Below are 24,440 nucleotides of genomic sequence, written 5' to 3' on the forward strand. Positions count from 1 at the left end.
AGAAAAGAGAAAGAAAAAGAAAGAAAGCATCTTCGGGATAAATAAAATAAAACCAATATTTATAATACCGGTCAGTGTTAAGAATTACAACGAAAACTATCTCACTATCCTACATCTGCAGTACAGTGACAAAATTAAACCGATGAACTGAAATACTGATTCTCTTTGTGACTACGTGAATAAAACGTTTTGGTAATAACAATATGCTTCCTTAAGTGTTAATTCATTAAAAAAGTTTTATGAAAAGATTTATATATACCACAATAAAAAAAAAACAATGTAATCCTTTAAAAAGATAAAATATCTTAAAGATATTTGATGTTCAGTTTCTAAGATCCACCAACAGAAAATGTGAAGATTTTATCATCAAGTGATGACGTTGAAAGTATGCTGTCATGGTAATCCTAACCATTTTTCATTCAAAAACCCACAACATTTCACATTGAATAATAGATATTGATGTCTTCTAGAAACATGGCCTTGTAAGTACTGGAAAAGCTTCTAAGATTTAAATATACAGATAGTCGAACCGTACCCTTTATCATAACTTGTTAGTATCTGTGGTGGAACAACAATGTGTTCAGAATTTCCAAGAAAACCTGCTGTTATCAGTGGATGACCACCTGAATAACAAAGCTCGATGAAAAAAAAAATCATAACAAAATAAAATTAGGAAATACTATCATGCAGTGTAAACTGAAATAAAATGATTGTTGCCCGAACTTATTGATCTTAATTTGCAGGTGGTAGAAGCAATAAACCAAAAAATAAAGGTTCGTATATCAGTTTAGGGTGAAAAATACAATTTTTTAAGATTCACTAAAAATCACTATTATTCTTAAGAGAACAAATCCAGATTAGTACAAGCCAATACAGCTTTAATAAATCTGTACTCTCTGAAAAACCTTAGAAGCGCTTCTGTATGTCAATATGAAATAATGATTTAAAAATCGGAAAAAGTTCTTATAAATATTTATACAAATATATTAAATGTGCGGATATAAATATACAGTGTTGTAAATCAAAACCCACCGGGTTGGTCTAGTGGTGAACGCGTCTTCCCAAATCAGCTTATTTGGAAGTCGAGAGTTCCAGCGTTCAAGTCCTAGTAAATCCAGCTATTTTTACACGGACTTGAATACTAGATCGTGGATACCGGTGTTCTTTGGTGGTTGGGTTTCAATTAACCACACATCTCAGGTATGGTCGAACTGAGAATGTACAAGACTACACACTTCATTCACACTCATACATATCATCCTCATTCATCCTCTGAAGTATTATCTAAACGGTAGTTACCGGAGGCTAAACAGGAAAAAGAAAGTGTTGTAAATCAAATATTTATAAGGATTGTATTTGTATAGATAATGTTATCAGCGAGATACTAATTCTAGAAGACCCAGACAAATATTAAAAAATACACTTTAAAATTTGATGTTACAGGTAAATTTAGAAAACTACGTGAATTTATAGACCGGATTGTAAAAACTTGAAAATAAATCGGGGAAGAGAGAAGTAATGGCAAATTCTTCTAAAACTAGAAATAAGAATTGTTTCCACAAATTAAAACATACAAAGTAGGTTAATGTAGTTGCTAAATGCTGTAAAGAAGTTATGATTAAAATTGACAATTTTAATAATAAAAAAAAAATGAATAATTTATAGTTCATGAAATATGTTGAGAATAAAATTAGAGAAAAACAGAATGAGATGCAGAAATTCAATAAAATGTCAAACGAATGATGATTTAAACCAACTTTAAGAAAAATCTCCCTTTCTTTTTTTAGTTTGACTTAATTTAACAATGATAATCCAAATTTTTCTAATAGAATTAAAAAGCAAATGGCAACAAATTTTATACGTATCCTTTGTTAAATTATTTTTACTTATTATAGTTAAAATAATAGCAATTATTATTGTGAAATTAGTTTTAATAAGCATCATTAGATCGCTTCGGTATTATTTTCTTGAACATTTCATTTAACTTTGTACTTATATAATCTTTGACTAAAACAAACTTTCACTGAGATAATTTTCCGATGCATTTATCCAACTTCCATAGAAAAATGTGTCTTTGAATGCTATAAATTAATTTCCAGCGGAATAGGTTACTAGTACATATACTGTACTGACATATCTACTACTTAATGTTAGAAAACTATAAAAAGATTTTTTTAACAATCATTTATTTTACTGGTTTGATTCAATTTCCTGGTTCTATTACTTTTGTTCAGCGATAAACTAATTAAAAAATATTTACCACAGCCTATATCCCTAATTTTTTGTTTTATAATCTGCATTCTTTTTCTTCCGCTACAATTTTTACCTTCTATATTATCTTTCTATTACTAATGAATTACAATCGGGTATCTCAATAAAAAAAAACCGATTTCGTTCGCCTATTTACAGTATACCACCTCAAATCTTTTCCTCTCCAGAAATCTTAAAATTACTTAATTTTGTATTTTATCAACCCATCTAATTTTAAAAATACTCCTGTAAATCACATTTCAAAATCCATTATTCCTTTTTTCATATTTCGTTTCAATAAAGTGCTACAATAAACAAATATTTTTTTAAATGTAATCTTATGACTAGCCTTCGTACCGCGAGTGATAGCATCTCGGCCTTTCTTTTGGAAGGCCCAGGTTCAAATCATCCCGGTCAGGCATGGCATTTTCAAGCCACCGGGTCGGTCTAGTGGTGAACGCGTCTTCCCAAATCAACGGATTTGAAAGTCGAGAGTTCCAGCGTTTAAGTCCTAGTAAAGTCAGTTATTTTTACACGGATTTGAATACTAGCTCGTGGATACGGTGTTCTTTGGTGGTTGGGTTTCAATTAACCATACATCTCAGGAATGGTCGAACTGAGACAGTACGAAACTACACTTCATTTACACTCATACATATCATCCTCATTCATCCTCTCAACGGTAATTGCCGGAGGCTAAACAGGAAAAAAAGGCATGGCATTTTCACTCGCTAATAAATTTCCATTTATTCTCACTCTTTGAAGCTACACCTTGGTGGTCTCGTATGCTAAAAAAAAAAAAAAAAAAAAAAAAAAAAAAATTAAAATATTCTTAGATCTATTTAGATATTAGAAGATTTTTTCTGGATAAAACAAATCAGAAAATTATTTCCTTCCTGGTGTCAGCTGCCTTTGATCACTACCTAATTTTGTTCCTCTGTAATTTTACTTTTACTCTGTACATAGAAAGATTCTGTAACTTCTGGAATATTACGTTCGCTTCTCTTAATATTTAATTCCTCATTATCCTGCGACTTCCAAACGCATAAAATAATATGTGTTACCGCGAAATATTATAATTCCATCAATGAATTATATTTTTATTTTTTTCGTGGATTATTTTTCCACCTTAAAATTTCTCTTTCAGTTTGTGAATTGCTCTTTCTATATACATGTTGAAAGATCAGGTTTGCCTATGTCTTTCTAAATTCCTATTTACATTTCTTCATCTACTCTTATCACTTTTTATGATTATTTTAAAAATCGCGTATAAAGGAAAAATCTTCTTTCCTTTCAGCTCAATTTTCTCAAATTTTTAGAGATTACCTTTCTTACTACATTATCAAGTATCTTCTCCAAATCTAAAAATTCCGTTTAGGTGATTTTATTTCTTTCAAATCTGCTTTATAGAATTAATAAAAGAACTAGGTTAGCCTCCATTATACCCATGATTTTCTACAACCGAACTTATCCTTGCCTGCCACAACAAATTTTATTTGCCTATAAATTTATCTTGATGAGTATTTCTGAAGAATGAGATAGACCGATATGTTTTGTCACATGTATCCACTTCTGTTTTTTTTTTTCAGTATACAAAGCACTTTTTTTAATCTCCGGTTCCCTGCCTCATAAACTCTGTGCAATCTATATAGTCGATTCAGTCCTATCTTAGCTTTTCTGAAATAAAAGAAAAAAGGAAATAATTCCGATATATTACAATTCATATTATTTATTTTTAATTAGGTACCCTTAACTTGATTAAATATTATTCAATTTTTAATCTTTCCTTTTAATCAATCGAAATTAATTCATTCCAATAATAAGTTATGTCATCCTCTTTCTTCGCAACTAACTGCTTGATCTCTTGATTTGAGTTTCCGCGAACTTCGTAAAAGTAATATCATGACAACACAATTCAGAAATTCTGATTTTTTTACACATTTTTATTACTAAATGTGTTGGTTTTTTTTTTTTTAACTAAAGTTACAGTTAACGTAGATGTTTATTGAGTAGCATCAGCTGAGAGTAAACTGTTTCTTTTATTTTCTTTTAAGAAAAAATCAATCAACTTCGTATTTTTGTATCCTCTATGGTGATTTAAGTTCCAGGCTATTGATGCAGGAAGTTTTTTTCTTTCTTGCGTACACAGGCACATGGATCTATTTGGGCCATCTCTTTATTTAGTTTTTTTTTATGTACAAATTTCAAGCTATGTACATATTTTGAAGTAATTAGGTCCAATGTATTTAATTAAATTTGGATATAATTTTTGTTTTTGTTTTATACCGTGACGTACGCCTGACTAAAATAAAATATATGAAAGGAATATCTATTACATTATGTAACTAACGTTTTTATTAATATATGAGTATAATTCTAAATTTAATTGAATATTTTAAAATAATTCTATTTTTCGTTGATTTTTTTGGTTTAATTTTTTTAATTCTTTTATTTTAATGAAAGATCACTTTACCCTCTTTTTTATACATCGTTAATACCATTATTTGATTTCATAAACTTTGTTTTAGTTTCGTAAATTTAGTAATTTAAAATAAGTATTACTATAAAAATTTTTAAATTGCAGTAAATTTGAGCAAGTTCACCTTTTGTATATTCTTTTTGTATATGTCTTCTCAAATTCAATAGACTCGAAATAACCGTTTCGCTTCCTTTAAGTTCTAATCCCACTCATAGCCTAACAATATCGGGTCTAGCAGTTAGACCTTAGAGAGAATACCTTCATCTACCCCTACATACCTTACTCCCTACTGCTACTTTCTATTTCATTTTTATAGAGCTCTATCAAAATCTTATTTCTCTTAAAAGATCATTATTAATTTTACCAGTAAATATGATAAAAAAACCCTTGCATATAAATGTGTAAGTTTGTCTGTTTGTATCATCATCACGCGAGAACCAATCAACCAATCCCTTTCCAATTTGCAGGGTGAAGTTGTGGATTAAAGATAATCATTAGAGAAAAAGTAATTAATTCACTTAATTCGTTATTATATTTTTATCACCATGGCAACTGGGATAGGTAGGTTGTGGAGTTTTCTTCGTCAATGGTCAGAATACTTAAGTTACCGTGGTTACTACTATTCTTTCTTCTATAATTTAGTTTCTTTATTAGGTTTCTATAAAGCCTGAGTACCTTAATTGTTAATTGTCAGTATTATTTTCAGAACGATGAGGGTAACGAACAATTCGGGATCCAGGGAGCTACGCCTACTGGCTAGAGGATAATAGCGAATGAAATGTGTTCTACGGCCCCGTGACCCTTGTAGTCCCAGGAGTCTGCGGGGTTGGCTCCGGGACTCGCCTGGGTCGACCTGGGCCCAGTCTAGTTAGAGGGGTCCGCGGCTCACTTCGCTCACCCAGATAGGCTAGTATATTTTATATATATATATATATATATATATATATATATATATATATATATATAATAAGAAAACACACTTTCTTTTAAGAAGAAAACTAGCGAAAACACGAAAAAAGTCAAGGAATTAACTGTGAACCTAATATTGTCGCAATGAGATTTTATAGATTGCAAGGCTTCAATAAAAATAGATGCCAAGATTTGTGAAATATGACATTTGAGATATGAAATGCCCCTCCCCATAGCTGACGGCAGAGATTCTTTTTCGTTTCATCATCCCTTCAGTTTCGCTGACGTTATTAAACGAATCCATATGAAGAATAAATATTTCCTCAATCGAATTCGCTACTAGACGTAAGTGTTGAATTATAGATTGACGGCCTCTTTATTATAAGTCATTGATGATATTATTTTTTCTACTATCTTCTCAATGAAATCGATCGACCCGATAGGAAAAATAATAATCCTTTTATAGCAGAAGAACGTGCTGTTGATCGCTCAATCGGTTAAAGCAAAGACTTATAACATGAAATCCCTGAAAGAATGGATGGTAGTTATTACTCTAATTCTGTAGACGGAGACGGGACTTTGCATTCTGAAATTTGCCGAAAATTATTTTTGACAGAAAAAAAAACCAGATTTTAACCTAGAAGATGGAAAGTTAGTGAAGGGGAAATCGGGTCATCGTTCTCAGAATGTTTATATTAACCGTCTTCTGGCTATATAACAAAGTTACCATCACCAGAGATTAATCTACGTCTAAACTTTCACGTACAGTCAGTTAGTTTTCTTCTGTTGAAATGAGATCGCCTTTCCATTAAGCAAGAACATTCAAAAGAAAAAACCAAAATCTATTTCTGATATGAAGGACACCGTATTATACCGAGTGATGTGAAAGAGAAATGATGAAGTTACTGAAGTTACTGTTACGAGCTGTGTTCATCCTAGAGCTCTTTCGGGTAATGTCTTGAAAAAAGCATCGAAGATTACAAATTTAAAAATATTTAGTACTGGTGGTTGTATAATAAAACGAAATGATTCATTTATTAAAATAATTCTTAAAAAAATTGATAGACTAATCTAACATTTAAGGTAAGCGGGGCAGTTATACTGCCATACAATTGTCTTATTGCAACTGGTCCGTACAGATATGATCTTCAAGAACAATCTTTAATAAGCTCAGCAATAAAAACAAAATGAAAAGATCTATTGTTGATACTAAACTTATAAAACGTGAGCTTGCTTGAAACTTATTCGCTTACTGGCGGTATTAAAAGCTTATATATAAATTAAAGAATTTTTTAAGCACTGCATTGGAAGCAATCTGAAGGGATTAAAAATGTTAAATGTTAAATGTTTAATAGAATCGTAGATTTACAGTAAAGGTTTATCCTCCCCCAAATAGGAAATATGCTTCTAATATAGATTCGCTAATATCTTAAAATCCATATATAAGTCAATAATTACAGACGTTTATGTACTTACAAAGCTGAAATAAAATATTAAAGCCTGTTCGAAAAAAAGGAGTCCTAGACTTCTTGTTTGCTTTCTATTATTGTTTTATCTATGTATACATAAAACAATAATAGAAGTAACTGTTGATAATTTCATTAACAAAAGAAAATTTGCGGATTACGTTTCTCTTCTTGTGTTAGATATGAATGTCATTATTTCATACAATTTCAGGTGCTTTATCTAACTAACCTTATTTAGTCATTTTTCGTGGTAGGGCTATTTTTAATCGTTTTTAAACAAACCTTTTAAGTTCTACACAATTCTAAGATAATTCAATGTAAAACTGTTGATATGTTTTTTACTGTAGAAGTTCACATACACAAAATAAAAATAAAAATTATTATACATCCTCTGAAGTTGTTCATTCAAAATTAATAAAGTTTCCTTCTGCATAAAAACGTCAATTTAGAGTTTTATTTTATTTAAATTAAAGAGCAAGCTATAGATAGTTGCTCAAAAATGAGAAAATTCTAACAATGCTATCAATATATATTCTCATAAACAGTATTTTACATCCACCAGAAAATTAATTGTTTTTAATCACTAAATGATTTTCATAAATATTCTACAAGAGACCATCTCCTGTGATTCAAAAAAAAAGATTTTTTTTTAAGAAACAATATTGGTAGACTTAAAATTATGCAATAGAAATAATTTGGTTAGGCGATCTGAAATTAACCACAAGTCACTTCTATAAATTACTAGTTATTCTCAAGAAAAACAAGCATCCCATGTCAAGCTAAATTGGGAAAATGAGAAGTAAATTGGTTTTCCGATCCCTTCTTCAGAAAGCCAACTATATCGTTTTATATCAGAATGGCAGGTCCATCGAAATGCGGGTAATGTTTATTCCTGAAGGTTATATATTCTACCTATTCACCACAAATACTAGTTGTTTAGCGGGGATCATTACTTTTATTGACAGTAACTCTAACTGGTCGGTCTTGTAACTAAGGTGCTTTACGTATGTCACAGCTATCAGAAAGAAAGTCAGATATATGACAAATTAATGTTCCCCTTCCTTCTAGAAACAATATTGCTTCTACGTAGGAATATACAATAGCAATACAATTACCTACTCGATTAAAGAATGACCGATGATCTTTTTCGTCATTTAAGAGAAAACTAAATTATTTTTTTATCCTTCATGCAAAATTAGTTTGTAGCTGACTATTTAGACGTGAACTCGGTTAGCATGCCTTCAATATTAAACGTTACGTTAAAGTGTACCCGACGGTAAAATTTAAAAACTAATGTTTTCATTAATTACAACGGTTTTATAGATTCACATGCATAATCTATACATATGACTCAATCTATTTAAGTTAAATTGACTTGTATATGTAATGAAATTTGAATTACTGTTTTTGTCATTGCTGAATTTATAATTCAAATGTTGTATGTTTCACTTTATGTTGTATAGTATTTTTATTATTATTATTTGTATTTTGTTCGTAATATATTTGGGACAAATATTTAAAGTGGTTTACTGTTACAAATTTGTTACTTATCAATTAAGTTTCAGTTCATTCAGTCACCATTTGGTACTTTCAGTGAAAAATAAAATAAACAATTTAATAATATTTGGTTCTAAGAAAAAAGTAAAAGTTTTACGTAAAAAATCTGTTTTGATTTGTATTAGAAAGGTAATTTTAAAATGATAATTTCACAGAAATGAATTAATTAAATAAAAATTTCACCTGTTATTTATAAATTCTTGCTTGGCTTTATATACGAGAATACATGGCCGAATGCGATTCACAGTTTTATTATATAATACGCTTTTGCAACACACGTACACGTTCACTGCTCCGCTCTCACTGACCGCTGGACGCGCTCATGCTTCTTGGGTTAACAGCGCCTCTCTACGGCGTTCATTTAAACCTGCAACTTACCGTTTCCTTTCAACTACCATACAAATACTTACGCACCCATGCTCACACACACGCAAACACACACATGCATAAAATCTAAGTACATCTACATTTTAGATATAATATTCCATTTCAAATGAAAATAAGATTGGGAAACAATTTTTGGTGGAATGATGCATTTTATATCCATTTTATATTTCCATTGCATTTTGATATAATAAAGAACACGCATGGCACTTCTTCAAAACCGGAGATTTTTTTTTCATTTCTCTTTGAATAAACTAAATAATATATATTTAAAGTTGTTCGCTTTGAAATTGTGAGTTTTATAAACTGTACAATGAAATAATATATATAATGTATACAATATATATAAATGTATTGAGAGAAAGAGAAAGAGAGAGAGAGTCTATTTAAGACCAAATTATTAATTACAGCTGGATCTAGTTTAGAGCAGTAGGTGTTTATGCAGTTGCTTGCAACAGAATAACAAAATTAGTGGAAAAAAGGTAAAAAGAAGATACAAATAAATAAAGAACTCTTATTTTCTTTATATACCTTTTATATCTATAATTATATCTATACATATATATATATATATTTTACTTTTTTATCTCATAATAACATCCATTTTATCGTAATCAATTTTGTAATATGTTGAATTTTATTTATTTGTCATTAACTACAGATTTCATTTGGTAATTAATTACAAAATATTATTTAAATAACATTCTATTTAATAGGAATTTTATGTTATCAGAAAATAAAGAAATTATACTGTTTCTTTAAATTAAATTTAAAAAACCATAAATAATATTGTAATTTTATTTTACTATTCCTTTAATTCCTTATAAATGTTTATTGATTACCTATTAAAATTTAGAATTAATTAGGTGAAAAGCTTACAACAAAAGAGTTAAATCTACATTATTTTCTACTAATTATTAATATTACTTTTTAATAACTTAGGGTACTTTTTAGAAAGAAGAAAGGGTAGATTAATTATTTTTCTGTTATGGGGTGTTTTTATTTAAACAAAAAGGTAATTACAAAAGAAATAAAACCAACCAATGTATTTTCTGCACCATTCTAAAATTCTGAGTATCTACCAAAATCTTCCATTACAATGTAACAGTTTTGGGTAACAGTGTTTTATTTCAGTGATTTTAGAATTGAAAACAAACTTTTTAAGTAAATCCCAAACTTTGCATATATATATATATATATATATATATATATATATATTGCTTAAGCAATGGTTTATTTTTTTGTAATTGGAGAACTTTCAAAATCATCTATCCCTTAAATCTTGACAATGAGTAAACACATTAGGTTGTAATAGATTTACACCCCAGTGTGTGGACTACACTAAACTGATACTTAAATTACCAAATGCCCCAATAAAAAAATATGGTTGGAAAAAAAATTAAATAAAATATTTTATTATTATAATATAATTTTATAATTTCTGTGAGAACGAGACATAATTTTTGACAGCGCCATCAGTGAAATTGTGTTTTTGTTGTGTGTTACGAAAATTCAGCATCGGAATTTAGAGCAACGTTGTGTAATCAAGTTTTGTGTTAAAGTTAGGAAATCCGCGAGTATGACCTTTGAAAACTTGAAACAGGCCTATGGGGAACATTGCTTACCAAACGCACAAGTTTTCCGTTGGCACAAATCATTTTTGGAAGGTCGAGAACAGGTTGTAGATCAATCTCGCTCAGGGCGACCTTCAACTTCAAAATCTGACGAAACCGTTCAGCGTGTGAGGGTTCTTGTGAGATCAGACTAACAATAAGGATGATGAGTGAACAGCCATTATGTCATATTACTACATCCCCTCCGTTCCAAACCCTGAGGGGCTTTATCAGAGATTGTCTTTAGACTCACTAACTGATTACATCTCACAGTCATCAACCAGGCCTCGGTCGGGATGCCACCAGTGTAAATGCCTTGGCAGACATTTACATCAGTAAAATACAAATCAAATTTTCCTTCACGAAGGCCTTAAACAGACATCTTCACATCCAACCTAACATGATTCCCTCAAACTAACTAACCAAGACCATGGATGCATGGACCCTGCGCCTAGTCTAAATTTGACAACACTGTTTGTGACTGCAAATGCCTCAGAAAACGAACAAGTTGTAAGTCAAATCAGTGCTACACTTTTACCAATCAAAATTATGTTTTATGGAACATAGAAATTCAGACTTAATTAGAAATTAAGTCGACCAATTTGTCACCTAAGAAGGAGAACATAACATCATTCCGGTCCGTACAGGAGCCAGGGACAAACCCCACACTCCCACCTAGTTCCATCATGGAGTCTCATGTGGCATTACCAAGTCAGAGTCAGGGCCAGTTCATATATGATTAAGTGTGCATTACGCCTGTCTTGGCAAACTATAACCTGGCACTTGCTCATGCTCACCTCTACACATTGGCAGCTGTAGTTTTTTGTTCCATGAGATCTGCCATTGTTGTTTGGTAATAAAGTATCCTGTGTAACGTTTTGGGCCAATTTCCATTCAGGTTGCTTAGATTTCAAGTACCAATTAGTTGGTCCATTGACGGTCATGTTGATTAAAGCACTACATTGGAAATCTTTTTCCAGAATAGGATCAGGCATTCTGGTACCTGAGATGTGGAGAAAGTACATTAGCCCATTAGCCAGTGCTAGGAGTCATCTAATTGGAATGTGCTAGTAACTGTTTTCATAATTTTATTTAATTCAATATCTAGCTTACCAGTATGGCAGCTATTCAACCATGCAGGAGCACATTATTCAGCCACATAATAGGGAAAGGCTACTACTAATATTTGAAGTATGCTTACATCTGCTCCCTATCCACTTACAGCCAGCTTATTAATTATGTTACCTCAAGTTTTCAATTTTGCAGCTGTATTTATAACATGTTGCTTGTAAATCAGATTTATTTTTCATCAAGGATGGTATTTTCAGAGAAAATATGCTAATCTTTATTAATTTATTACACAAAGCTTTAACCACTCTCTACTGTTTTGGCTACAGTTAACAAAAATTCAGAGTAGATATAACTACACCAGCAGCTTTATACGTTTTGACTGACACAATTGCCCAACCCTCATCCATCTCAAAAGGAGCTGAGAATGCCTTTCAGCAGACAGTTGTTTTAACAAGGTCCAGGTCTTCTTACTTGAGTGTTGGAAGCTGATAGTTTCAACCGTTTCCTTCCACTTTCTCTCAGTCCATGATCAAGTGCATTTAGTTTCCTTTTAGTTCCACAGTGTGTGATGCGAGTTAAAATCATCCATAATGGGGGTTGAATTTATTTTGTAAATTTAGTTTTAATTTACAAAATAAAAAAAATCTTACTATAAAATTATTTAATACATCCTCTACCAAAGGAAAGAACTGTTTATATGCTCTACGATAGTTCTAAGAATGAGGGTTGGTTAGCCCTTCAACTTCAGCAATGAGCAGCACTTTAGATTGTGGCTTCCTACAGGAATGTATCAGGGGTAGCAGTGGGGGTTCTGGCGGGTGTCCCGCCCATTCATCTCTGGGCCATACAGCTTAAGCGAGTGTATGAGGGGATACAGAAGTGAGGAGGGATGCAAGCTGCATCCCAGGTGCTTGGACCCAGAGATTGATTTCAAGACTGGAACTTTGACTTCGGAGTAAACATGGGGATGTAGATTACTATGTCTCTGATAATGGGGTATTTGGGTTTTACCTTCAAAAGTTTTGGAGAAGAGAATTTCCAAACAGTATTTACTGCAGGCTATTAGATACCCCACAAAATACTTTTTATGACTGCCCCAGGTGGGAAGAGCTGAAGAAACGATCTGAATATTGATTTATTAACCCGTAATTGTAAAAAATAAAATTACAATAAATAATAATTCTTCAATAATAATACTTAATAATAATTTAAAAAATCAGAAGTCATTAGTGAAATAAAATGTTAGGTACTTTTAAAAATGTGTATATGTAATTTAATAGGCATTATTACATATGTTTATATGTAATAGAGTTGGTGAAATATCTGATTATTCAATATTAATTGAAAATTATAATTTAGAATCGTATTATTTTGGATTTTCTAGTTTAATTTCTCTTTAATTTTATTTAATTATTCTGGAATTTCTGCTTAATTTTATCTACGTTAAAGTTAACTACAGAGTGATTGAAAAATAGACCCTCAAAAGAACAATATATACACTGAAGCATACATGCCCCACCTTAATTAAATTGCAAAAAAATCTTATCTTTTAGTTCATTACTCTACAGATATTGTCGGACAGTATTCTCCCTTAGTCGGAGTTGATGTCATTTCGTTTATTTGTTTTTGTTGCCAATCATTTAATCGCTCTTTGGTTTGATATAATTCTTCTGATCTTAATTGTGTACGCGTTCTCTAATTTTCAAATTTTCTCTCTCTTTGTATTCATCATCTTGTCTTAATCTTTTTACTCTTTCTTTAATTTTAACATTTTCTTCCTCTTTATATTTATCACCTTCTCTTATTCTTATTGATTTTAATATTTACTTCCTCTTCGTATTCATCTTCCTGTCATTTTTTGAAATATATTTCTACATGTTATTTTTCTTTTTCCTGTATAATTTTTCTTTTTCATTTTTGATTGTTCACTAATAATCCAACAATAAAAACTGAATATGTTACACCGTAAGGTCGAAATTAACATTTGTAACCAGTATACAGCAGTTCACTAAACGGAATAGTTTAATTATTATTAACTTTTATTTATATGACACACCAGAAATCTAAAACTTTTGTTAACCAGCAACTCATGAATATACGAATAATACTGATCTAGTAGTACGAGTAACAAAGAGACTTTTACTCTTTCCTAATATTTCATGTAAGATTGTTGAATTAATAATTGTATAAATAATTGATTTAATAAAAACTAATATATCAGCAGTTGTGTTACTATCCAATTTATTAAAGAATTGGAGGACTGTATTTCACTTTCAAATAAAATAAGTTTAAATGAAGTGCAGCAAAAAATGTGTATATGAAATTTAACAGGCGTACAAAGAAGTCACGTAGTGTCCACATCAGATTATTTTTATTAATGAAATTAATAATAAGTTTAATTTGAAAACTGGTTTTTTAATTCTAAAGATACTTTGAATTTTCATAAATATCAAACTATTTGAATGATATGCTAATAAAAAAAATATATAATCATGATATTATAAGGATACCGATGAAATTTTCTCGCAGTCTGGTTTCTTTTTTAATTTAATAAACTTTTCTTTTTTTTTACTTTGTTGTATTTTTTTAAATATTTTTATATATAGTCGCATCAACAAAAATCATTAGCGACTTATCAGTGTAATGTAACTGTAGCAGTAAATGCGTAAACTTGAATAAACTCATGCCACCCATTCCTGAGACGTACGTATGGTTAACTGAAACCCAACCACCAAAGAACACCGTAGCCACTATCTAGTATTTACGATAAATACTAGATGATATAATCATCTAGTAATGGTATAATGGTTTTAATAATATTTTTATTAAATATTAATAAAACTTTTATTAGGATTTGAATCTGAGAACTCTCGACTTTAAAATCAGCTGGTTTAAAACGATGAGTTTATCACGAGACAACCCTAAATGTTAATTTATATTCTTTGGATAATTAAGAAATACTAAATGCAGGTTAAATTTTTTTCATCAGTTTTAAATCTTCCTTAAATAAGATCATTAAGAAATATTCAGTTGTCATTCATACATGATTTTATTTGTTGTTTTTATTTCTTTTTAATTCGTCTACGTTGGATATATTGGTCAGGAAGATGCTTGCAACAATCGTACAGTGATATGAAATTATATTATTGCACAGATTCACTTAATGAATTATTTGTTACGAATTTGTTTTCGTACGTAAACAAGAGAGATTCGCGCGACCGCATACATCAATTCAACTTCAGTCGTTGAAAATAATTAATTCAGTAGGTTATATATTGCACATAGCGTAAAAACTGTAATTTTTCTCGTTTCTGATCTTCCATTAAGTAGGTATATTTCTTAAAGTAAAAAGAAAGAGCAAAGAATAAATTAAAAAGAGAAGAATATAGTAAGTAAACTGGGGGATTGTGTATATAATGAGATACAACAGAAGAGAATACTACTAGAAGAAACAGATTTGTTGTTTAACAACGAATAATTCTGAATAGAAAAAAAATATCTCCTGGATCTACATTTTAGAGTGCATACTTCTTATTTGTATGTCAGTAAAATCAAATTTTATACAATTATTATTTATTTATTAAAAACATTTTAATTTTAACATTTTATGTTTAAATGCAGGGAGCTTAATGTAATAACTGATAGTCTTATTAGCAATAAGATGTTAAATCTATATACCTTTATAATTTAATAAAGTAGACTATGTCGTTAATATATCTAAATTATTAGTTGTAAAAAAATGTAAAACGTAACAAAGAATATAACATTTTACGATTTACCATGATGTAAGATTATTTATTCTTTATTAAAAATTGTTAAAAAGTGCAAATCCCCACCTTACCAGCAATTAATAATTAATCATTTGAGAAACTAATTATTAATTCTGTTTTGTTTATATTTTATTTATTTTTTTATTAATTGATAAATTTATTTATTTTATTATCAAGTTAATTTTAATTCTCTATTTCATTTAAAAGTTTTTTAATACAGTTTTTATTGAAAATAATTTTGCACGCAGTAAGATTTTGGTTAATTAATAACTGTAATTTACTTTTTTCGTAACATCATATTTAAAAAACAATTTTTAAGATCAGTAAGTAAATCACCTTAAATGAAAGTTTATTTGCTACTCAACAAAATAGTTATAATGAATAAAGATAATTTTAATTATAGCTCTACATTATTTGCTGCATTAGGGACACGTTACTATGAAGTATGGATTAAACGATCGCTACACCTAAACACAATTAGAACACAGTTGGAACACAATTTTACGGCTTGCAACAATGTGATAAACAGAAGCTTGATCTATCAAAAAATAAATACATATACCCAAAATATTTATTTTTTTAATTAAAGTGTGATCTGAATTAAAAACTTGTATTGTTTTTTTCGTAATAGGAAGCAAAACAGTACTTTATTATTATTTACAACGATATAGAAGCGTGGTTTATGCGACGTCTGCGTAACGTCCATTTTTGAATTTTTTTGTTACTAGGCCGCAGTCTTATGGTTGATACTCATTGTTGGTACAAAAAAAAAACAAAAGTGCTATGCATTTTTGTTACACATTGTTTCATGTATTTTCATTAAAGAATTAAGAGCTCACTCAACGATCTGACTATAATTATATAATCTTATGTCTCCTTTTCGCCTAAACACATTAACAAACTGTATTACAATTTTTACGCAACCTTTAATGAAAGTTTTTTTTTGTGGATTAGGCTTTCCTGAGAGATTATCACAGATTAGTCAACGGTCTTTAGAATATTAATATATGTATGCCTAACCCCATTTTTTTCTACTAGACTTTCTACGTGCCAATAAAAGTTTCCTAAGGATATGCACCACGGAGAAGGTACACTCATTTTTGGCAACTTTACATTTTGTAAATTTGTAGGTTATATGAAGCAAAACATTTCCTATCACGATTTTTCCGTGGGATCTATTTACACTTTAGAATTTGTATTTTACTGTATACACATAACATTTCCCATCGGTTTCTAGTGATGGGAACAAAACAGGTTCTTACAACCTTAAAGTGCAAGCTACATTCATTTTTGGGTGTGCATTCCCACTCCGGGAAGAGTTAGATACCATGATTTTTATTTTTAATAGTAGCCGCAAAAAATCCTTATTCTTCTAACATAAGTAATTTTTGGCTACTTTCCCTCCAGCTGTACTATACAGAGTTACAGCTGAGACATGAACTATACAGAGTGTGCAACAGTAGACTCGTATTGCAGAGGTACAAAGATAACACCAAAGTATATTAGGAAACAAAATATATTGTTCGGATGCACATGGAAATGTTTTTACAATTTTTATGATGAAAATTATTAACGGCAGATTACAAAATGTCACATTTAATGTAATGGCTTTCATATCATGAATTCTTATCTAATTGCATCAACAAAATAATACAAGTACTATGTTGACAATTGATGAAAATAAAAAGCGATGTGATAAACTACATTATTTTTATCCATCGCCTGCTCTAAATTACATCTCGTAAATATACTCGTAAAACGAGTAAATGTTTTTTTTTTACCTACCGTTCTTGAATTTTTCTTTAGAATGCAAAAATTTACTTTATTTATTTATCCTACGTTTTTTAACAAGTATTTGAATTTTTGCGTTAAAACACTGAAAATCACTATGACACCAGTTACACATAACTTAGCTATAACAACTTGATATTGAACAATGAAAAAAAAAATAAAAACATTTTAATTCATGTATACAAATCTTCCGTTCAAATTAACTGGAAAACATTTACAGCAGAACCACCGGAGGAACTTTAAAAAAAGAGAGAACATCAAAATTTTATGTTTTCAAGCCCTATTTTTTTGAATTTCACTGTCTGGTTACAAAGGTCTAACCGATTCAGAGTTATAAACTTCAGAAACCAGTATTTTATCTGATTTTCTGCAGTTAGTAAGTTTTCATGTTAGGAAGTTTATTTGAACGATACTTTTTAATTATAAATTCTGAGAATTTTCTGATTCTTCATTTAATGTAAATTTTCCGGTTTTAATAAATTAAAATATTTAATTTTAACTAACTCAGTAAAAGAACAAGCCAGTTTCTTTATTCGACCCGATAGGTAATTTTTCTTTCCTTAATCTTCACCAAACGGACCGACTCTCATGTTCCTTTCTTTTTTTATAGAAGTTTCTCTGGTGGTCCCACTGAAACATTTTCCAGATAAAGTTAGTAGCTATTTAAACAAAAAATTGTTGTCTAAAAAGTCAATTTTAAAATATTTTTCATAGTATTGAATTACAATAGGATAATAAAATACATCTGATAGTTTATTCATGTTTAAAGTATTTTAATTTCAAAAATTTAAGAAAATTTATTGTAAATTAGCGTTAATATTAAGAACAATTTATTTTTAATTTTCTTATTTTATCACGATATTGAATCGTCCGTTGCATTTCTTGCAAACAAATTATTTTTAATAGGTAATGTTTTGTAGGCCTATCCATTTGTCAATAAAAAATTGAAACACGAAAATTATAATCTTAAAAAATCACATTATAAGCGATGCTAAATCGACACAGATCTAAAAGTTAGTCATTTTTTTCTATATTGAGCTGTGCTTACTTTTCTTAGCTTCATTGTGTTATCACTTGTTGACGTATTTTGGGACCACTGAACTGTCAAAACCAGTTTCACTATTCTTAGTAGTACTTTGTAGTACTACTCTTGAGAAGTACAGTAAGTTTTTACAATGGTTCCGAAACGCTTCAACAAGTGATAATAGAATGAAGCTAATAAAGGTAAGCAGTACTCAACATAGAAACTATAGTGATCTAGCAGAAAAGAAAATAGTTATTATTATTATTTTAATAACCACGATTTTAGTCAGTTGTATTTAATTTCTCCCCCATTGCAATCATAGACTAATTATACTTAATTCGATATTAAATTAATTACTTTTCCCAGTATATCATTGATAATACTCCAGGATTACGGATGAGCAGTCTTGTAATTAACAAACATAGTACTTTATTACTGATCAAATAAGTTAACTGCACGTAAACGTTTGTAAAATTTAAACTAAAACTACTTGTAAAATAATGCTACTGGTATAATTAAAACAAATTCATTTTATTGATTCCTCTTTCTTAAGTAATTATAGTGATGAAAGTATGACAGCAGTGCGATACTGCCCTTAGACATTCTTACAAACTTTGGCTGTTACATAATGAACACCAGTTCCTTCCGGATATAATTCAAAAATGTTGGACGACAAAGGCGAAATCGTCAAATTTCTTTACTTTTTTCAGGAATTATTTCATCAGCAACGCTATTATTTTACAGATTTCATGTCAGGGCAAAAGCAATCGTGATCTGTATACAGATTGTCCCGTTAGACTTACTCAAAAATGTTTTACTTCACAGCAAGTGAAATTTTCTTTACTTGCATTAATTGGAGCTAGCATAAGTAAAAAGTGTAAAATAATTTTACCTTTATGCAGCAAAATTATAATAATGTCTAATTAAAATAATAATAACAATAATGTCTTTTTTTATGCAAAATAATTAGCATACAACTATTACTTGATTTTAGGTTCCTAAAGGACAATGGGGTTCGTAGGAAAAACAGAATTTACTAATACAAGTAAATTATTATGGTTGACTGTTCACTTAGTGATGTTATTGTTAGTTGAGTTCGGTAACTCAGACATTCTAGAAGACTGCTGCACTAACACTTTTGCAATACAGAAAAATATGATTTATAGCCCTCAATTTACAAAATGCGTAATTAAAATGAAAGAAATAAGAAATAAGTGTGAATTAGATGAACAGCTATCTAATGTAAGTACAACAAATAGTTATATTTAATTATTGACATTTATTAGTTTAGTACATTGAGATCTGTTTCTCATCAGTATTTGATAGATATTATACACTTCTTTTATTATTTTATACATGAATTACAAATTATGAAATAGCCTTTTAATCTCATTTATCATCTTCTGTTTTCTCTAAATTGGTAATTTTAGTTTTAAATATTTCTTTGAATATTTTTAAATTAAATTTTACCCCTGTTTACTTTCTTCGAGAATAAATTTGAACTGTCTGTTTAACTAATATCAGAGCAACAAATATTTTATTCCTATTACGAAATTCAGCCACAAAATAATTTTTTACTTCCTTGTACGAGTGAAGGAAGTGTTGTGATCGCGAAAAATTTCGGTTTACAAGTTTCAACGGAAATATTCATTTTGACCATCACTGAATCCATTTTGACTAGTTTCGGCGTGGCGTCTGTATGTATATATGTATCTCGCAAAACTTAAAAACGATTAGCCGTATAATGTTAAAATTTTGGATTTAGGACTGTTGTAATATCTAGTTGTGCACCTCTCCTTTTGACTGCAATCAACTGAAACAAAAATGCCCAGAAGAGCTCAAAATCACAAACAATTAGGATTTTACACTTCTTAACTGCAGTAACAAGCCCTCATTGAGAGCTTTTCAACGATATATCATAAGTGGTACTTATTTACATTAGTTCCAGAGTTTAGAATTTTATTTAATGAAATATTTGGATCTTACATGAGGAAGTCACATCGGTTCGAATCAGATTTCATCTCCTTTTTTTAACTTTTTTTTAATTTAAATGTATTGATATAAATTAATAAATTCTTGATTTATATTAATAATTATTAACCTCTGATTGTAAAAAACATTTTTCGATAAATAGTAATTCAATAATAACAACAAAAAAAAATATGAAAAAATATCAGAAGTTATAAATGAAATAAATATATTTATGTACTTTTCATTTTAAAAAATGTGTATATGTAATTTAATAGGCGTACAAGGAAGTCATGTGGTATCCACAACAGATTTATTGAACTTTCTTTTGTCCTGACAAATTTATATTTTAATAAATTAACTAATTTTTGACACTCTCTGAAAATAGCAGTTTTCTAAAGCCTTTTTTCCAAATATCTTATATATGTCTCAAGTCAATATATCACTATAACTTGTACAATTATGAGGATTTACTGGTTTTAGTAAAGCCCGAAAATCCATTATCTAAAACTGGTACTGGTTAATTCGTAAATACATGTTTCATAATAGCAGCTTTCTTCCGCGTGAATTTTTTTTTATTTTACTAACAAATTATAACAATAACTATTCTTTTTAAACTGATGATTATAGTAATAAGTTTTATAACTGATGATTAATCTGTAACGTTTTGCATACTATATTTTCACTTTACCCCTTATATTAAATTACACTATCTTTTTTCACTCTTTTTATTTAAAATTGTATTTCTCTCAAGCAGCAAACCCATATCATTATCACAAATATTGAATTATTTTAATCTAGTTCGTTTTTAGTTTCTACCAAAAAAAATCTTTTTATTGTTCGAGCTCCCAGATTTTTTATTCAATGTTCCTGTGAAAATCCATATAGGTATTTACAGTACAGTGATATACCCGAACCCGTTTCATTTTAATCTTTGAAATTATATAAACTAAAATTGTACCATTTATCGACACTCAAAATTTCAATAAGCTTAACAAAATGTTTAATATATTACTCCGTGTCAGGGTACAGCTTAAATTCATCCACTACATGAACCAGCAAGTTAAATTGGTTGGTATCTAAAACGTTTTAGTTAATTTTAATAAATTAGATAGCAGATTCAATGCTAAGCAAAACTACTGACCACACATCATCAGAGACTATATCCCGGAAAATCATGGCTTCCTCAAAGTCGGTGAAGTCATGCTGTCCGTAGTTACGACTAAGACAGGTTTTCAGTTTTCTCGTGATCTCATTGAAGAATTTTGCAATCACGGGATCGACTTTGTACAGTCGACGCACTTCCAATAAAAAGGAATCAATCACCGAGTTAAAATAACTTCCCGTGATCAATATAGGCAATAATTAATAGCCTCTACATAATGGTACAGGCCCTACGAACGTGACAGATCTTTTCTTTCTCTACATTAGCCTTGTGTCTGTGAAGATAGTCATTATCTTCACAAATTAAACAGATTTAAAATGTTATGTAGAGCAGGAAGGCAGGATGTAAGTCGGTTAATATAGATTAAATTCGTCTAGACATACTTTCTCTTACAAGAACGATTTTCGAAATGAAATAGGCCACTCCGTAGGTGAGTAATTAGCATTAAAATGGTCATGTAAAACACAAGAAAACAAAAATACACAATAGCAACTTTTACCAGACCATCTGTACGCCATTAATATTAGGAATTTTCTAATTTTGATTTTTTGTCAGTTTGATCCCCAACATCCAGCCTTATAGGCAAAAGAAATTTCGACAAATCGGTTTCCAATAATCCATGCAGTTCTGCTTTCTAGCTTCTTGTACCCGACTTTTGCAATGGTTTGCATGGAGATTTATCATGTTGTACTATTGTACTGTATGTTATCATAAGACTTAACAAAGAAAAATGTAAAAATCCTCTTCCAAATTTACGTTAGAAATGACCGTACAAAAAACATGTTGAACGTTCTCGTACTGTATTCAAAAAAAGCATGAAAAATGTATCCAATTTCACTTACAAGCTTTTTATAATGACCAACTAACCTTTTCAACTGTTACTCGTTGATTTTATTCATCCGTATGTATACCCTTCAAATAGTTAGTTTTCTGTAAATTAAGAAAAAACTTAAATTGCATTAAAATTATAACTGATATTATTTTGTAAAAATATAGATAGCAAAACAATGTTCGAAAAAAACTCTTACTCCAGATGATTGTGCAAATAGTTTCGCTGCATTAAAAGAAGCAGAATGGTTAGTGTCGTATATCATTACTTCTTTTGAAAGAATTCTACAACCAAATTTGAAGTTATTCAAAGAAATTGCTGCATATGAAACATGGTTATGGTGGGAAACCTTAATTAACAAAATATTTGAACCAGAATTTGAAACGTATAAACACATTCCAGAAATAGTAAAAAACAAGCACTACAAAACTAAACTTGGGATATACAGAAAATGGTGGGGGAATGTGAATGGGATTCCAGTTAATAGCCCTAAGGAGATTGACCATACGAATTTAGAATTTAGCTGCACTTACGACGAAATAAAACAAGTAATGGACTTCGACAAAACGTAAGTAACGTATAAAAAAATCACATAATACGAGTATAAAGTAATATTAATATCAAATTATGTGTATATAATAATAGTGTGTAGATTTTTTTTTTAAGATGTTTTTTTCAATTTGTTGAGTTACTTAATGGTACTCGTATTTATAACACACTGCTTAACAGATTTCTATTGACCCAATAGTAATATAGTAGGTTTGCTTGGCATTTCTTCCGCCACCACGCTATTCGGTCGCCCTAAAGCATAAGACCGAATGTCTGTTCCACTAACGGCTACTGAGCCTCAAAACAATTTAGCGCCCAGTGTCCTAAATAGCTCCTAGAGCTTACTAGCGCGGTGTCATACACCACTGGCTGCCATACACCACGTGGGCCAACCACTCACTTGTCATATATTTACTAAAATGGGTAGGCGCACCCCGTCAACTACTAAAAATATATATGACATCCATAAATTAAAATTTACTTTGTCAAGGCAGCAATTCCCTGCTACGCCTAGGTCACTGAATGCCATCTAGTACCTGTCCACCATATTAAAGCGCTTGGAGCCCTAATTGGCTGGTGGTCAGCCATATATCTCAAGGTTAGCTTCCTACAGCAGTGCATTAGTAGTCTTTCCCTTAAGTAAACTACTGATGACGGTTGAACATAGCAATCGCATTAAGGAACTCCCACTCAGTCCGTCAATGTAGCTCTCGCTATATAATTCGACTCTTGTGAGTGGCCAATTTTCCCCTTGACCTCTAAGTTTCACGGTGGCCCGGTCTCTCGCCCCCCACCCCCCTCCACAACATAGTGAAGGACAGTCAAACATCAGATGTTCATCTGACGGGACCTCCCGGCAGACGCACAGGTCTTCAGATACCAGGTGGAACCGAAACTGATGTTGGATCAAATTAACATGTTTGGTGAGCACCTGGGCACCCGTTGCTCCTAAAATCGAAGGAGAGGCATACCATTCCCACAGATCCCGTATAAACTTGTACAGGGATCATGGTGTCCCATTCCAGCTGCCATGTTTCCATTGCGAGGCTCTGCAGAGTCTTCCGCAGGCGGAAGATGGGCAACTGAATGAAATTTTGATCCAGTGCATTGAAATCACCGTTCCGTTCCGGTACTGGCCGGGCCCGAAACCGCATCCCAAATTCCTCGGCCTCCCGGTCTCTTCGCAATCTCCACATGGTTGCTCGGAATTTCACCACTAAATCGACTGGGAGAGCCTTTCGCAGTACGGTGGTAGCTTTGAAGGAGGATAGTTTTAAAAACATCAGTGTATACAATTAAGGCACTGCGCTGGGCACTCCTTAAATTTTAAACAAGTGCTCTATTCACATCCAACCTATGCGCTCAAACGGGCGCCGCGTAACAGATCATGCTTTAGAAGACACCTCGGTACACCATGAAAATTTGATGGCCAGAACACCCATAGTCCTTCCGAGCAATCCTCCTAAGTTTGTGCATCACTGAGAATGCGTCCGCCGCTACTTGCCTAATGTGGTTGCTAAACAGCAACTTCTCATCAAGCAAAACACCTAGATGCTTAGGAACTCTCACTCGGCTGATTACACAGCCTTTATACTTAATGAGGGGGTTTCTACTG

General features: G+C 30.7%; 2 protein-coding genes across 5 annotated transcripts in view; one reads left to right on the plus strand and one right to left on the minus strand.

Annotated features, from left to right (window-relative positions):
- LOC142318831 (adhesion G protein-coupled receptor L4-like) overlaps positions 1 to 8,996 on the minus strand; it is a 421,773-nt gene extending 412,777 nt beyond the window's left edge. The window contains exon 1 of the mRNA XM_075355366.1: positions 8,845 to 8,996. The gene's annotated coding sequence lies outside the window, so the exon portion shown is untranslated. The remainder of the gene's footprint in view (positions 1 to 8,844) is intronic.
- LOC142318830 (uncharacterized) overlaps positions 1 to 24,440 on the plus strand; it is a 61,556-nt gene that overhangs the window by 27,238 nt on the left and 9,878 nt on the right. For 2 of the 4 annotated variants that reach the window (XM_075355360.1, XM_075355363.1), the window contains exons 2-3: positions 19,309 to 19,556; positions 22,444 to 22,844. In XM_075355360.1, the coding sequence (XP_075211475.1) occupies positions 19,323 to 19,556; positions 22,444 to 22,844 (635 nt within the window). In that variant the 5' untranslated portion in view covers positions 19,309 to 19,322. Of the gene's footprint in view, positions 1 to 15,112; positions 15,271 to 19,308; positions 19,557 to 22,443; positions 22,845 to 24,440 lie in introns of those variants that run through there. The other 2 variants (XM_075355359.1, XM_075355362.1) reach the window with 2 other exon arrangements.

The sequence above is a fragment of the Lycorma delicatula genome, chromosome 2 (assembly GCF_047948215.1).
Source record: "Lycorma delicatula isolate Av1 chromosome 2, ASM4794821v1, whole genome shotgun sequence".
NCBI lineage: Eukaryota > Metazoa > Arthropoda > Insecta > Hemiptera > Fulgoridae > Lycorma > Lycorma delicatula.